Genomic DNA, 12,926 nt, shown 5'->3' with positions numbered 1-12,926 from the left:
TGTCCAATGTACGGAACCCCTGGCTCTAACTGCAGCCTGAGCTGGGAACTTGAGCTTTTCAGAGAGGTGGGAGGTATGAAGAGTGGGGAGGGCTCTACAGGTGGGAAAAATTACATGAGCAAGGTTGCAAAATCAAATGAGCTTATTATACATGGGAGAATCTGGTGAGACACGCCCTTCTATGCGGAAGGAGTAAATATAGTTAAGACTGTTCTTCCTCTTGTATTCTGTGCCATGCTTGCTAACACCACTGTCTGCCCAGTCACTCCAGGTGAGAATCTGGGACTCACTTTAGGAACCTCTTTTTCATTTGCCAAATTAGTAGTTAAATTCCACTGATTTAACTCTTGTATATCCTTCCTAGACTTCTCTACTCTTACGCCCTAATTCAAGTCTTCTTTGCTTTTTGCTCGGATTGCAAAAGCCTCATTTCTGTTTCCCTGGTTATGGGCTGGCTTCATTGTAAAATTTTATGAGTGAAGTTCCCGAAAGTCAAATCCAGTTTGCCACTGTCCTTATTAGAGTTCTTCAGTGGTTCCCTGGTGCCTTAGAACCAGATTTAGTTGCTTTCAGTGGCACACACAGGGACTTCCAAGGTCTTACCCTGGGCTCTGCTTGGCTACGTAAATTCTGCTGGTTTCACGTTGGCCTGGTGAACACCTACTCGTTTTTCTAAAGTGAAGTGACTCTTCTCTGTTGAGGGCCTGCTCTCCAGCCTTATGTATGGTGTTCACTCATTCCTTGTTGCCTCTTCTGCACACTGTACAGCCTAACTTTGTATTTTCCAACTGTTTTTTTTCAACTTAAAAAAAATTATAGTTGATGTACAATATTATATAAGTTACAGGTGTACCATATAGTGATTCACAATATTTAAAGGTTATACTCTATTTATAGTTATTATAAAATATTGTCTATATTCCCTGTGCTGTACAATATATCTTTGTAGATTATTTTATACATAATAGTTTGTACCTCTTAATCCCCTAACCCTAACTTTCCCCACTCCCTTTTCCTCCCCCCACTGGTAACCACTAGATTGTTCTCTATATCTGTGAGTCTATGTCTTTTTTGTTATATTCACTGATTTGTTTTACTTTTTAGATTCCACATATAACTGATATCATACAGTATTTATCTTTCTCTGTCTGACATATCACTTAGCATAATACCCTCCAAGTCCATCCATGTTGCTGCAAATTGCAAGATTTCATTTTTTTTTATGGCTGAGTAATATTCCATTGTATATATGTACCATATCTTCTTTATCCATTCAACTGTTGATGAATGCTTAGGTTGCTTCCATATCTTGGCAATTGTAAATAATGCTGCTATGAACATTGAGGTGCATGTATCTTTTCAAATTAGTGTTTTTGTTTTTTCACACCTGTCAGAATGGCTATCATCAAAAAGACCACAAATAACAAATGTTGGTGAGGATGCAGAGAAAAGGAGACCCTTGTGCACTGCTGGTGGGAATGTAACTTGCTGCAGCCACAGTGGAAAACAGTATGGAGGTTTCTCAAAAAATTAAAAATAGAGCTACCATATGACCTAGCAATTCCACTCCTGAGTATATATCTGAAAAAAACAAAAATACTACCCCAATACTATCACCATTTTTGAAAGGTGATCTTTTGTATTTTACAGAAAGTTCCCATAAGACAGTGATTATTATTGGTTTTCTGGAGTAATGCCTGACATGAAATTGGTGCTCAATAATTGTCTATTAAATTAAAGAAACAATGGATGAACAAAGCCAGAAAAATGATGAAAAGGTCAGATTTTAGAGGGCTTTGAAAGCCAGTCAGAGGAGATTGGGGATGTTTCTTTTTGAAAGAAGATGATGTGTGCAAATTGTTTTAGGAAAATTAGCCACATAGGAGTGCTTGGATAGATTTATTCTCATCTTAATACTTCTGCTCACACTGTTTCCTTCCTTAAGTTGCCATCCCTCTGCATCTCTGTGCATTCAGTCTAATGTAGCTCTCTCATTGGGGAGGATATCTGAAAGGCTCTTTGGAAAGCCAACAGGATTCTGTACAAAAAGTAAATTATGATTTGAGTCCGCCATGTTTCTAAGTCAGTCTGTTCTGTCTGGAAGGTGGAAATCTTGCTCAAAAGTCTTATCTAGTAACAAACTCACTATCATACTAGCTGGTTGCTAGTTTTTCTGTTTTGGAATTCAAAAGACATTCAATAAAAGACAATAAATTTTAATTAAAATCAGTGAAGGATATGGAATAAATAAACAATAATTTTTCAGGGAGCCAAATAGAGTGTTGGAATTGACTTAGCTCCAAAGTATTCGTGTATGTACTCTTTTACACTTTCATTTATTATGTGTGATATGCACATAGAGAGAAGTGTACTGATCAGTATTTAACAACTGGCTCTCCACAAAAAAAGGGAGGGGCCCTGAAGTGTCATATTTGCTGATTTCTGCAGTGTTAGTACTCCAACCATGACCAATTTTAAGCAACTAGTGTGATGTCACTGAACATAGGTTTGGGAAGAAATGCTAGCCACCTGCTGTATTGCAAAGCCTGTACTCTTTGGCTGCAACACACGACTATCTATAAACTCTTCTGGGAGCCTGTGACATGCCAAATTCAGTGCTGAGGGCACTGGGGATACGGGCCCTACTTTTACAGATGTTAGTGGCAATGGGAAGACCAACAGGTAACAATTATGATACATAAGAATTACTAAACCAGAAGTATAGGCAATGTACTGTGGACACATAGGTAGAATACCTAACACACATGGTTATAGCTAGGCATCCAGTTACATAGATCTGCCTGAGACATTCAGGGAAGGCTTGATGGGATGCATGGGGGGCACCGTTTGATCTGAGACTTGGATGATAATTGAGAGTTTGCCAGATGAAAGGTATTCTGGCTGAGAGAACATAGCAAGTTCAGAGAACTACAAATAATTCAGTATCAGCGGAGCATAAAGTCTGAGTTAGGAAAGCCATAAGCGATGAAGCTAAAAACATATAAAGGAGCCAGGATCTTACCTGTTATGCTAAGATGTTTAAACTCTAGGCCTCCGGGAACTTGAAAGTATTTTAATAACATATCTGTTTGTTAGAGAAACCCCCTAGTGAGAAATGTGCAGAATGATGTGGGGGAACAGAGGAATGGGAGTCAGAGAGGCTTGGTGAGCTGTGTCCTGAAATAGAGCAGGTGAGAAATAGTGAACTAGGACAATGGTAGTGTGATGGAGTAGGTCCAATAATGAGTTATCAGCTAGCGTCACTAGCACTTGACTACTACTTGGATTTGGGGCGAGTATATAGGACAGAAAAGAACTTAGAAGGACTCCTAGATTTGTGGCTTGGGAATCTAAAATAGGAAAGAAAAAAAGAGGTAGGGGTTTACGAAGGAAAAAAGAATGGATTTAGTTTTAGACATATTGGATTTGATGTAATTACACGATGTCCAAAACTCAATTAGGCGTAGGGGTCAGGAAGATGTCTTTGCTAGAGCTGTGTACTAGACTCTCATAGTTGGGAGTTGTAATCATGGGTGTGGGTGTAAGTAGGTAGAGTGACAAAGGTCAAGGATGGGGAGGAGAGATGGGAGTTAGATATAGCAGGACCACAATCTGGTTCAGGCTTCCCTCAGTAGACAGTTCACTTTCATTGCCCCACTTCAATGATACTAGACTACTCTCTCCTCAAACGTGTCCAGTCCCTCCCCTATCTATTCCTCTCTTTCTGTTGAACTTTCTTCCTTTTCTCTCTGTCTCCTTATTGCTGCTTTTAGACATTCTGCCCATCTTTACAGGCCCAGATCAATGCCATGTTCTCCATAGAGCTTTCCTCCATTCTCCGCCATCTTGCTTTTCCCCTCATGGAGGCTTTGTCCTCTACTGTAGAACATAATGGTCTGCTCAGGATTATTTGCGTACATGGCCAATAGTGAGCTCCTTGAAGATGAAGAGTGTGTCTTTCTATATCCCAGTAGCCCCCCCCACCTAGGACAGCACTAGGTGCTTTTAGGGTTGTGAGTGAATGTTTCATTAAGTTGAGGAGGACAGTGAATATAAAGTGACCTACTGCAAAATTCTGCTTAATGTTGACCTAGCTCTAGCTTTATACCTTTCACCCTTCCCCCAACTCATAAAAAAAGTAAAGGAGACTAAGAACATGGTTACAGCCCAGACTTAATCTGTCTGGAACTTGGAATATCTGCAATTTGAAGAATTCACAAGAGGCTATGTAAAGAAATATAGTTTGTCATTTTCAAGGTTAGCTGATTTTAAGGTGTTTTTTGGTGTGTGGTAAAATCAAGAATTCTGTACGAGTGCAGGTTTTTCCTTTTTGTAGGCATACAGGAAAATTTATATTTCTTTACTGGTGAAATTATGTCTCAAAGCTGCAGGCATAAAATTGGGAATACACAATGTGCGCTCATCTAACCAAAGGACACAAAACATGTAACTGCAGGGCACTTTCACTGAGGCAATTTATGACATATGTAGTTTTTCCTTATATAGGATGTGAATTGGAAAATGGAAAACTTTTCTTTAATAATAAAATAAGATTGCACACTTAGATAACTGTGTGCTAAGTTACAAAAATTAAACTTTTTTCCCATCTAAGAGATCTTTATACTGTTAAGGATATAGTTGAACCCAGAAAAATGGAACAAATAAAACAAATAAAAATGAAAGGTGGGGCTTCCCTGGTGGCGCAGTGGTTGAGAGTCCGCCTGCCAATGCAGGGGACACGGGTTCGTGCCCCGGTCCGGGAAGATCCTACATGCCGCGGAGCGGCTGGGCCCGTGAGCCATGGCCGCTGAGCCTGCGCGTCCGGAGCCTGTGCTCCGCAACGGGAGAGGCCACAACAGTGAGAGGCCCGCGTACCGCAAAAAAAAAAAAAAAAAAAAAAAAGAAAGGTGGACCTGTGAAAACAGTACAAAAACAGTCCCAGTAAACTTGAGGAACCTTTGATTTAGGCCTAATGCTGGAGAGTTTAGTATCATTAATACACTCTTTTTTGTTGTTTTTTGCCGCACCTGCGGCAGAATTCTTAATTTTCCATGAGCACATCCTACTCGGTTTACTCAGAGTCAGAGTCAGGAGGCTGCCTAGGGGAATGGAAGTCACTGAGAAGTAAAGGACTGATGGAAGGGTAGCTGATGGTACAGGAGGGAGGAGAGACAAAAAAAAAACCCCACAAATTTTGTCTGATGCATCTTATCTGATTTGAGTAACTCCATGAGGAATTGTTAGTATCATTTTATTAATGAGAAAACTGCGGCTGAGAAAAACTGACTCACAATCTTATCCATTTTCTTTTACTCTGTGCTATCCTTGAGAAGATTAATTTCACATTTTGTGTAAAAACAGCATATAAAACTACATATCTGTATATTGACTATAATGATATAAAAAAGATCAAGTGAAAACATGAAAATAAATATGACTAAATGCTAATAAATTGTGGGTTTTGAGAGGTGGGGTAAAGGATGCCTTTTTTCTCATTCCTAGTTTTCTGTGTTTTCCATAATACATGACTGCTTTTCTATCATCAGCAGCGATAACAGCAACAACAGCAACAAAAGGCATATATTGCTTTAAAAGGAAAGCTGCCTTTGTCTCTTGGGCTACCAACATTCCTCTAGGAAGGTAGAAGGCTTTTAAGAAATTTATGTAAACAAAGACTGTTTGGCATTTCAAAGGCTTTTTAAGCCAAACAAAATCCATAATGAAAATTTTGCCATAAACTTTTGGAGTTGCTACTTGGACTATGTTGCACAGTATCCCACCAGATATACTGTAAAAAACAAACAAAAAAGTATGTTAGTGTGACTCCACTGAAAATGAAACTGATAGCCTGATCTGTAAAATATTCTGCATACCCCGTATCCTGTGGAAATAATATATTTGAATTGAATGTGTTTATCCATAGTGTAGTCCTTTACCAAGATATTTCTGTGTCTCCAAAATACTGAAAGATCCAGTCAATTCCTTTGATATATGCACTCAATGATAAAGATATTTTATCTACACAATGCTGAACACCTGAACTGACTGAACAGAGAGAGATCTTTTGGGAGTGTGTAGAGCTGAAATGGGAAAAATGTGATCATTTAAACCATGTCTCCATTATCATCACAGCCAATTGTAAAGCAAAAGATTTCGTCAATCAGATAATTCTTTTGTCTACACAAATCCAAGCCATCATTCTGAGTAATTTGTTTCATTGAATGTACCAAATATTTAGTTGGTTTCCTAAAACATAATTGAATCTGAATAATAGGAAGAAAAAGGATTCTGGTCTGAATTTTCTGCATAGGGGATATAAGTTAAAAGCAAACAAATGAATGAACAAAAACCCCACACTTGTCCCTTACATATAAATACTCTCTTATTTCTGCTTAAAAAGTAGTTCTTTTAGGCTATGCACATTTAACTTTCATTACTTGGTTAGAAAGACCTGGTCCAGACAGAATATTTATTAAAATGTACATTAAAATTGCCTGAAAGAGGGGCTTCCCTGGTGGCGCAGTGGTTGAGAGTCCGCCTGCCGATGCAGGGGACACGGGTTCGTGCCCCGGTCTGGGAGGATCCCACATGCCGCGGAGCGGCTGGGCCCGTGAGCCATGGCCGCTGAGCCTGCGCGTCCGGAGCCTGTCCTCCGCAACGGGAGAGGCCACAACAGTGAGAGGCCCGCGTAACGCATAAAAAAAAAAAAAAAAAAAAAAAAAATTGCCTGAAAGAAAAAACATGCAGAGAAAATATTAGAATAATAGTCCTTGGGTTATAGGAGGTGGAGTTAGAACCTTTGGAAGGTTTAAGAAAAGAACCGTTTCAGAAGAGGAAGAGCCAGATCAAAGGGTCACTGATTTTGGACAAAACTGACTCCCCTTCATGGCTCTCATTCCATTCATTGGAGGCACGACCGTTCTTCCAGACTCGGAACCCTGAAGCCACATTGAATTGTTCCCTCTTCATCCTTTGTATCTGATATGTTCACATCTCACCCTCTCTTTCTTTGAAAGCTCTCTCTGGTTCACACCTTACTTTACATTCTCCTGATAGAGAGTCGGACTACTTCATGCCTGAATTACTACCAACAACTTCCAAAGTGGTCCCTCTGCCACAAGTCTCTCAGCCTCCAATCCTGCCTGGTCCGCAGCTGTCAGATTTACTGTCCCCAAACATCACTTTCCTCATTGCTGCCGCCTGCTCACTGCTCACTTCCTTCATTGTCCCTGCACTAAGTTCAAACTCCTTGCTCTGCCTGATAGCTGGGACCCTCTACAGCCCTTTCTCTCATTCTCCTTCTCTCTCTCTCTCTCTCTCTCTCACACACACACACATCAATCCAATCGTACTTTTTGCTGTTCCCCAAAGACTTCATTTTAGTCAACCAAATCACTACATACTATAAAAATCCCCTTCCTGACCCCTTCTCCAAATCCATACCATTCTCATCCCAGCCATGTCCTTTCTGTGTAAAGTGCTGTCCCTCTTGACTTTTACTTTCCAAATTATCCTCATCCTTCCAGAGCCTTCTCAAATGCCACCTCTTCCATGAAGGCTTCTCTGATCCCTCTAGACCCATAATTTCCTTTCTTTTCTCTGAACTCTCCTCCTATCTATAATCAAGACTGAATTACATGACATATTACTTCAATACACTTCTTTTGATTTATATGGCATCCCTTGTTACTCAAGGAGGGTGTTTTGACATTTGTAACAGGGCACTTCATTGTGCAGGGCTGTCTAGCACATTTCAGGTCATTTGGCATCCCAGGCTCCTGATGCTAAGTGACAGGGATGTTATTGTGACAACCCCAAATGCTCTGAATACAATTCCAAATGCCCTAATTATTAAAAAGTTCCTTGGAGAAGTTGCTATATCATATACACACCTGCTCAACAAATGATCTTTGTTTAAATGGTGAATGCATATTTTAAAGAATAAATATTTCCCTTACAGTTGCCAACATATTAAAAAAACTCAGAATGAGACTAATTAAACATTCAGATGAACCAACACTCTATTTTAGGTGTCATTCATAAGGTATTTCATTAAACCCTCACACCAGCCCTGGTTGTTATTTATCCTTATCCTTAAAGATGAGGAAACTGAGGCTCAGAGAGTTCTGCTTACCCAAGGTCATACATCCAAGCTTGATTAGAGCCCTGGCCTTTTAAAGCCCAGGGTATTTGGAGTCAAATCTTTGGCTTTTTCTCTCACCACTCAGCCTCTATAAGGGCAGCCTATTTGTAACAGCTTTGAAATAAGAGTGTGAACATGTAACACAATTAGCAATTTGAAGCACGTTATTAATGCTGATAGGTGCTAATGACTATAATTGAAAGGGAAGATATTAGACCAGACAAACAATATTTTAGAATTTAAAACAAGGATCTAAATTAGAGTCTAATGAATGAATCTACTCCTTGACCTTCTTTGCTACAGACATTACCCCATGTTTAGTCTCTAACTGAGAGGTATGTATTCTTTACTCTCTTATTGTATTCTTTACTCTCTTAATGTTTGTCTTGGCAGGTGGCCAACAGATCTCTCTAAGTTTCCCTTAATCAAGTTTTGGGTAACAGATGCCCAATACAAGGCCCAGTAAATATGCCTTGTATTAGGTAGTACTGCTAGACCCAAACAACAGAAATCTAAGAGCTGGCAATAGTTGTTCAAGTCTTTTCTATCACCTGGGCATCTTTAATACTAAATGTTATATAAATCAAGTATCATGGTATCATTTAAAATGTTGTATATATTTCTTTCTAGTGACAGTTCATTATTCATTTCATGCATGTCTAAAACACCTACATTTATTAGTAACTTATTTCACTATGTGCCCAATGTCCAATTACAGTTCTTCATATTTCAGCTGATCTAGAGTTTAGGAAGTGATAGTGTGGATGATTCATGTGCTTACTTTAAAAAGTACACTCATGGGCTTCCCTGGTGGCGCAGTGGTTAAGAATCTGTCTGCCGATGCAGGGGACACGGGTTCGTGCCCCGGTCCGGGAGGATCCCACCTGCCGCGGAGCGGCTGGGCCCGTGAGCCAGGGCCGCTGAGCCTGCGCGTCCGGAGCCTGTGCTCCGCAACGGGAGAGGCCACAACAGTGAGAGGACCGCTTACCAAAAAAAAAAAAAAAAAAAAAAAAAAAAAGTACACTCAGTTTCTATCTGTGCACATAGGAAGAACTGCATTCCTGCAGGATTTTAAAAAACAGAAAGAAAATTCAACCCATTTGAAAGAGCCAGTATTGTTGATTTCAAGTTTTTCTTTTCAGCTCTGAGGATGTCTACCATCTATTTTTTTCCTGCTTAACAAAGAAGGAAAAGGACCTGAAAGCCAAGTTCACAGATAACTTAGAACAATTGTGTAACTATAGGTAAATGTGCATATGATATAAAAGTATTTCATTCCTGTATTGTCTTATAAACCATATCTACTGAAACAAAGTGAAACCCTTTGTTTGACTCATATAAAACCATTATTCAACTGTAACCACCTGAGCATTCAGGTGATCTGAAACGTAAAAGGATTTTTAGTTATGCTTAGCAAGAAAAGCAGACATTTAAAAAAAATTCAATAATTGTTTGTAACAAATTGAGCTTGGTGTTAGCCTTTGCCTCTCACTGTTGTGGCCTCTCCCGTTGCGGAGCACAGGCTCCAGACGCACAGGCTCAGCGGCCATGGCTCACGGGCCCAGCCGCTCCGTGGCATGTGGGATCTTCCCGGACCAGGGTACGAACCCGTGTCCCCTGCGTCGGCAGGCGGACTCTCAACCACTGCCCCACCAGGGAAGCCCTGGTGTTAGCCTTTTATTAGAACATTTCCTGAGCAAAGTGCATTTTGAACTGCTACATGCTGGACACTTTGTAGGGAGGTGGAAGAGAAGGTAATAGAATCTTTCTCCACTAAGACTAAAAAAAAAAAAAAAAGTCCAGTAACCCCTCTCAGTTTCATTACTGTTTTGACTCATCTTTTCTCAAACTATCTTGTCAAATATTTGTCAGACAATAGAATTCTTAAAAATATCCAGCTGCTCCCTATAGAAGCCAGAAATGGTCTAAATATTTTGATAACATTTCTCAGAGAGACGCAAACATTTTAAAGGTGGAATTCTAGGGGTTTTGTTATATCTCCTTATATCCTAATAGCACGTGAACTGGTATCTGCTGATGTGCTATCAACATTTTCCCATCTATTTTTAGATCTTCAGTTGTTTTAGAGGTGGATTTAATATGTAAAGCAGAAGCTTACACTGTGAAACATTTGCATGATTGTATTTTAGTTTTACCAGTAGCTAAGTAGGGCAAAGTTGATCCCATCTCACAAGGAACTCTCTCCCACATTTCCTCTGTGGACTTGGAGGTTCAGATTTGCTTACCTGCTTCCTTGAAGATACTGTGCTGTTGAAATATCTACTAGAGGTCTTTGAATTCAAATTCTTGTTCTGATGGGTTGAGTCATTTTTCCATGTCTTAGAGTTTTCTTTAGGATCTGAAGGAATGGGATTTAAGAAGAGGATCCTAGCTATGAATCCATAGAGGACAGTGGCCAGGATCATTGGAACAACATAAAAGACACCAAAGTCCATTAGGTAAATAGGTGAGTAGTAATTCCTGGAGATCTTGTAGCCACAGGACACCACAATAGCATCTTTATAGGTGCTAATATTGAGATCCAGCAAGAAGAACCACAGCATACAGTAAATGGATGTGAAAGCCCAGACAAAGATGATGATCTTTTTGGCTCTGGAAAATGTGCAGAGAAACTGGGCTTTGATGGGGTGACAGATTGCTATGTACCTCTCAATGGTAAATGCTGTGATTGAACAAGAGGATGCATTAATGCCCAAGTACTGGAGGTAAGTAATGCAGAGGCATCCAACGTAGCCATAAACCCAGGAACCATAGATACTGTCCGTTATGTTGGGGAGGCCTGCGGCCACCAGGACCATGAGATCAGCTACTGCTAGACTCACCAGGTAGCAGTTTGTGGGCGTCCTCATGTGCTTGGTTCTCATGACCACCAGGACTACCATGATGTTGCCCACGATGCCCAGACCACAAATAATGAGCACAAGTAAGATGGTGACCACTTGGTATTCTAGGGCCACCACGGCGCGAGGCTGAAGCTGGGTTTGGTTCAGTTCACTTACTGTCTCGTTTTCCATCTTTAGTGGCTTGAGGTTTCTCTGAAACACTTCTCAACACATCTTCTTGCCAGTGCCCTGCCTTTATCACAGTGGTTCTCTCCCCCTGTGAAGAGTTACAATTCCTATTCATTCACAGCATCACCAATTCTGAGCAAGTCACAGTCACTTACAGGTAATTCTCCTCTCCTTTCACCTCCCATTTTTCTGCAGTAATAGGGCTCATATGTACTCCCCAAAACTCCTTTTATTGCAACTCTAGCGTAGGATGGAATAACTGTTTTGACTACCTTACCATAAGAGGGACCGGTTTTTTTCTTAATGGAGAAAAATGCTCAAGAAAAGAGACACAGAAAATGCTCCTTGTTTTGCAAGAGTGCTCAATGGAAAAAAAAAAAAAAAGAAAAGAAACAATATCTGCTACCTGAAAAATAAATACAAAGACATCTCTCAGATGCTTGGGAAAAGTACAGTGGAGAAGAAAAAGATACGAGGGGGGAAAAAGCCAAGAGGCTCAATGATCAAGCTTGACAGAAAATTAGCATCTGCCTCCTCTGCTCTCAAAGGGTGAGATCCCTTTGCTACAAAATAGCAAGCCTTTGAACCTACCTCTCCCCATGCCCTCTGCCCTGCAGACCCAACAGAGAACAATTTCTTCTCTTACCTTTTCCTCTGTAGCTTTGCCTGCTTTTCCAGGTAGATGAGGCAGTATTAAGCGTGAGTTTCCAACGCTGCAGAAAACCTCGTCTACTTTGTTTGACAGGGAGACTACTTAGCAGTGCTCTGTCTTCAGAACTGCGGTTCTTCTAAACCCTTGCAGCCTTTCCAACTGATGACAGACCATACAGCCGCAGCAGAAGCAGCAGCAGAAGCAGCAGCAGAGAGCCTGCCAAATCGTAGATCGCCCCCTAATGAGAACACGCTCGCTCTCTGTCTCCCCCCGCCCCCCTCCCACACACGCGCAAACACACACACTCACAATGGCAAATGCCAGTCAGTCCTCACTGATTCATAATCTTCTCCCCTTGAAGGATTTACTTTTAAATGTGCTAGTGATACAGTTCTAATCTGGAAGGCTGAAATCACCAGCAAGGGGTCCAGAGGCAGCTGGTCTTATAGTTGTTTATAGTCTAAGTTCTACAGCAACTCCAGTACCTGAGGCAGCCCTGAAATATATTTACACTCCCTGTTTGATAGGACTTGGGGATGGCAAATCCTTCTCAGTCCAGACACAGCCCTTGAAGCTTGAGATATGTGACTGAGCTGAAATCAACTTCTTTCCCTACTAGGGAAACCCTTAGACTATTTCTCCAGTGAACGAGTGAAATTGACTCCCTCCTCTCATATTATATGAATGGAAAATGAGTTGAAATGGATTTTAAACCATTTCAGCTGCAATCTTCTGAGGCTTATAAAGATTATTTTTTAAAAACCCGTTTGAGCTAAGAACATCAATTCAAACCTACATATGATCTGTGAACTTTGTTTTTCACCTCTGGCTCTGCGTCACTTACTAGGATCTCTCTAACTGCTCTGGACACCTCTCCCCTCTTCACCCGCCCTGTGGACTGCCAAGCAACATGTAGCGCCCAGCAATGTTTTGTGTCAATTTACTTCTAGGTGGAAATCTAAACCAGGGCCACTCTGGTAACCGCCTCTGAAACAAAACTTTATAAACAATCTTTTTTAGGAAAGTGTACTTCGGCTTGATTTTTATTTCTCTGAAGTAGCCCATGGGCAAATCTTTATATTTTTTAATGGGATCTCAG

The 12,926-nt window shown here is 40.6% G+C and overlaps 1 protein-coding gene across 1 annotated transcript in view; it reads right to left on the bottom strand.

Annotated features, from left to right (window-relative positions):
* TRHR (thyrotropin releasing hormone receptor) overlaps positions 1–12,926 on the bottom strand; it is a 72,338-nt gene that overhangs the window by 39,305 nt on the left and 20,107 nt on the right. Inside the window, exons 3-4 of the mRNA XM_032610124.1 lie at positions 11,822–12,043; positions 10,390–11,263 (exon numbers count right to left, since the gene is read on the bottom strand). Coding sequence (XP_032466015.1) covers positions 10,390–11,178 — 789 coding nt within the window. The 5' untranslated portion in view covers positions 11,179–11,263; positions 11,822–12,043. The remainder of the gene's footprint in view (positions 1–10,389; positions 11,264–11,821; positions 12,044–12,926) is intronic.

Source organism: Phocoena sinus, chromosome 17, assembly GCF_008692025.1.
Source record: "Phocoena sinus isolate mPhoSin1 chromosome 17, mPhoSin1.pri, whole genome shotgun sequence".
Lineage (NCBI taxonomy): Eukaryota > Metazoa > Chordata > Mammalia > Artiodactyla > Phocoenidae > Phocoena > Phocoena sinus.
This window is presented reverse-complemented; position numbering and strand designations above follow the sequence as displayed.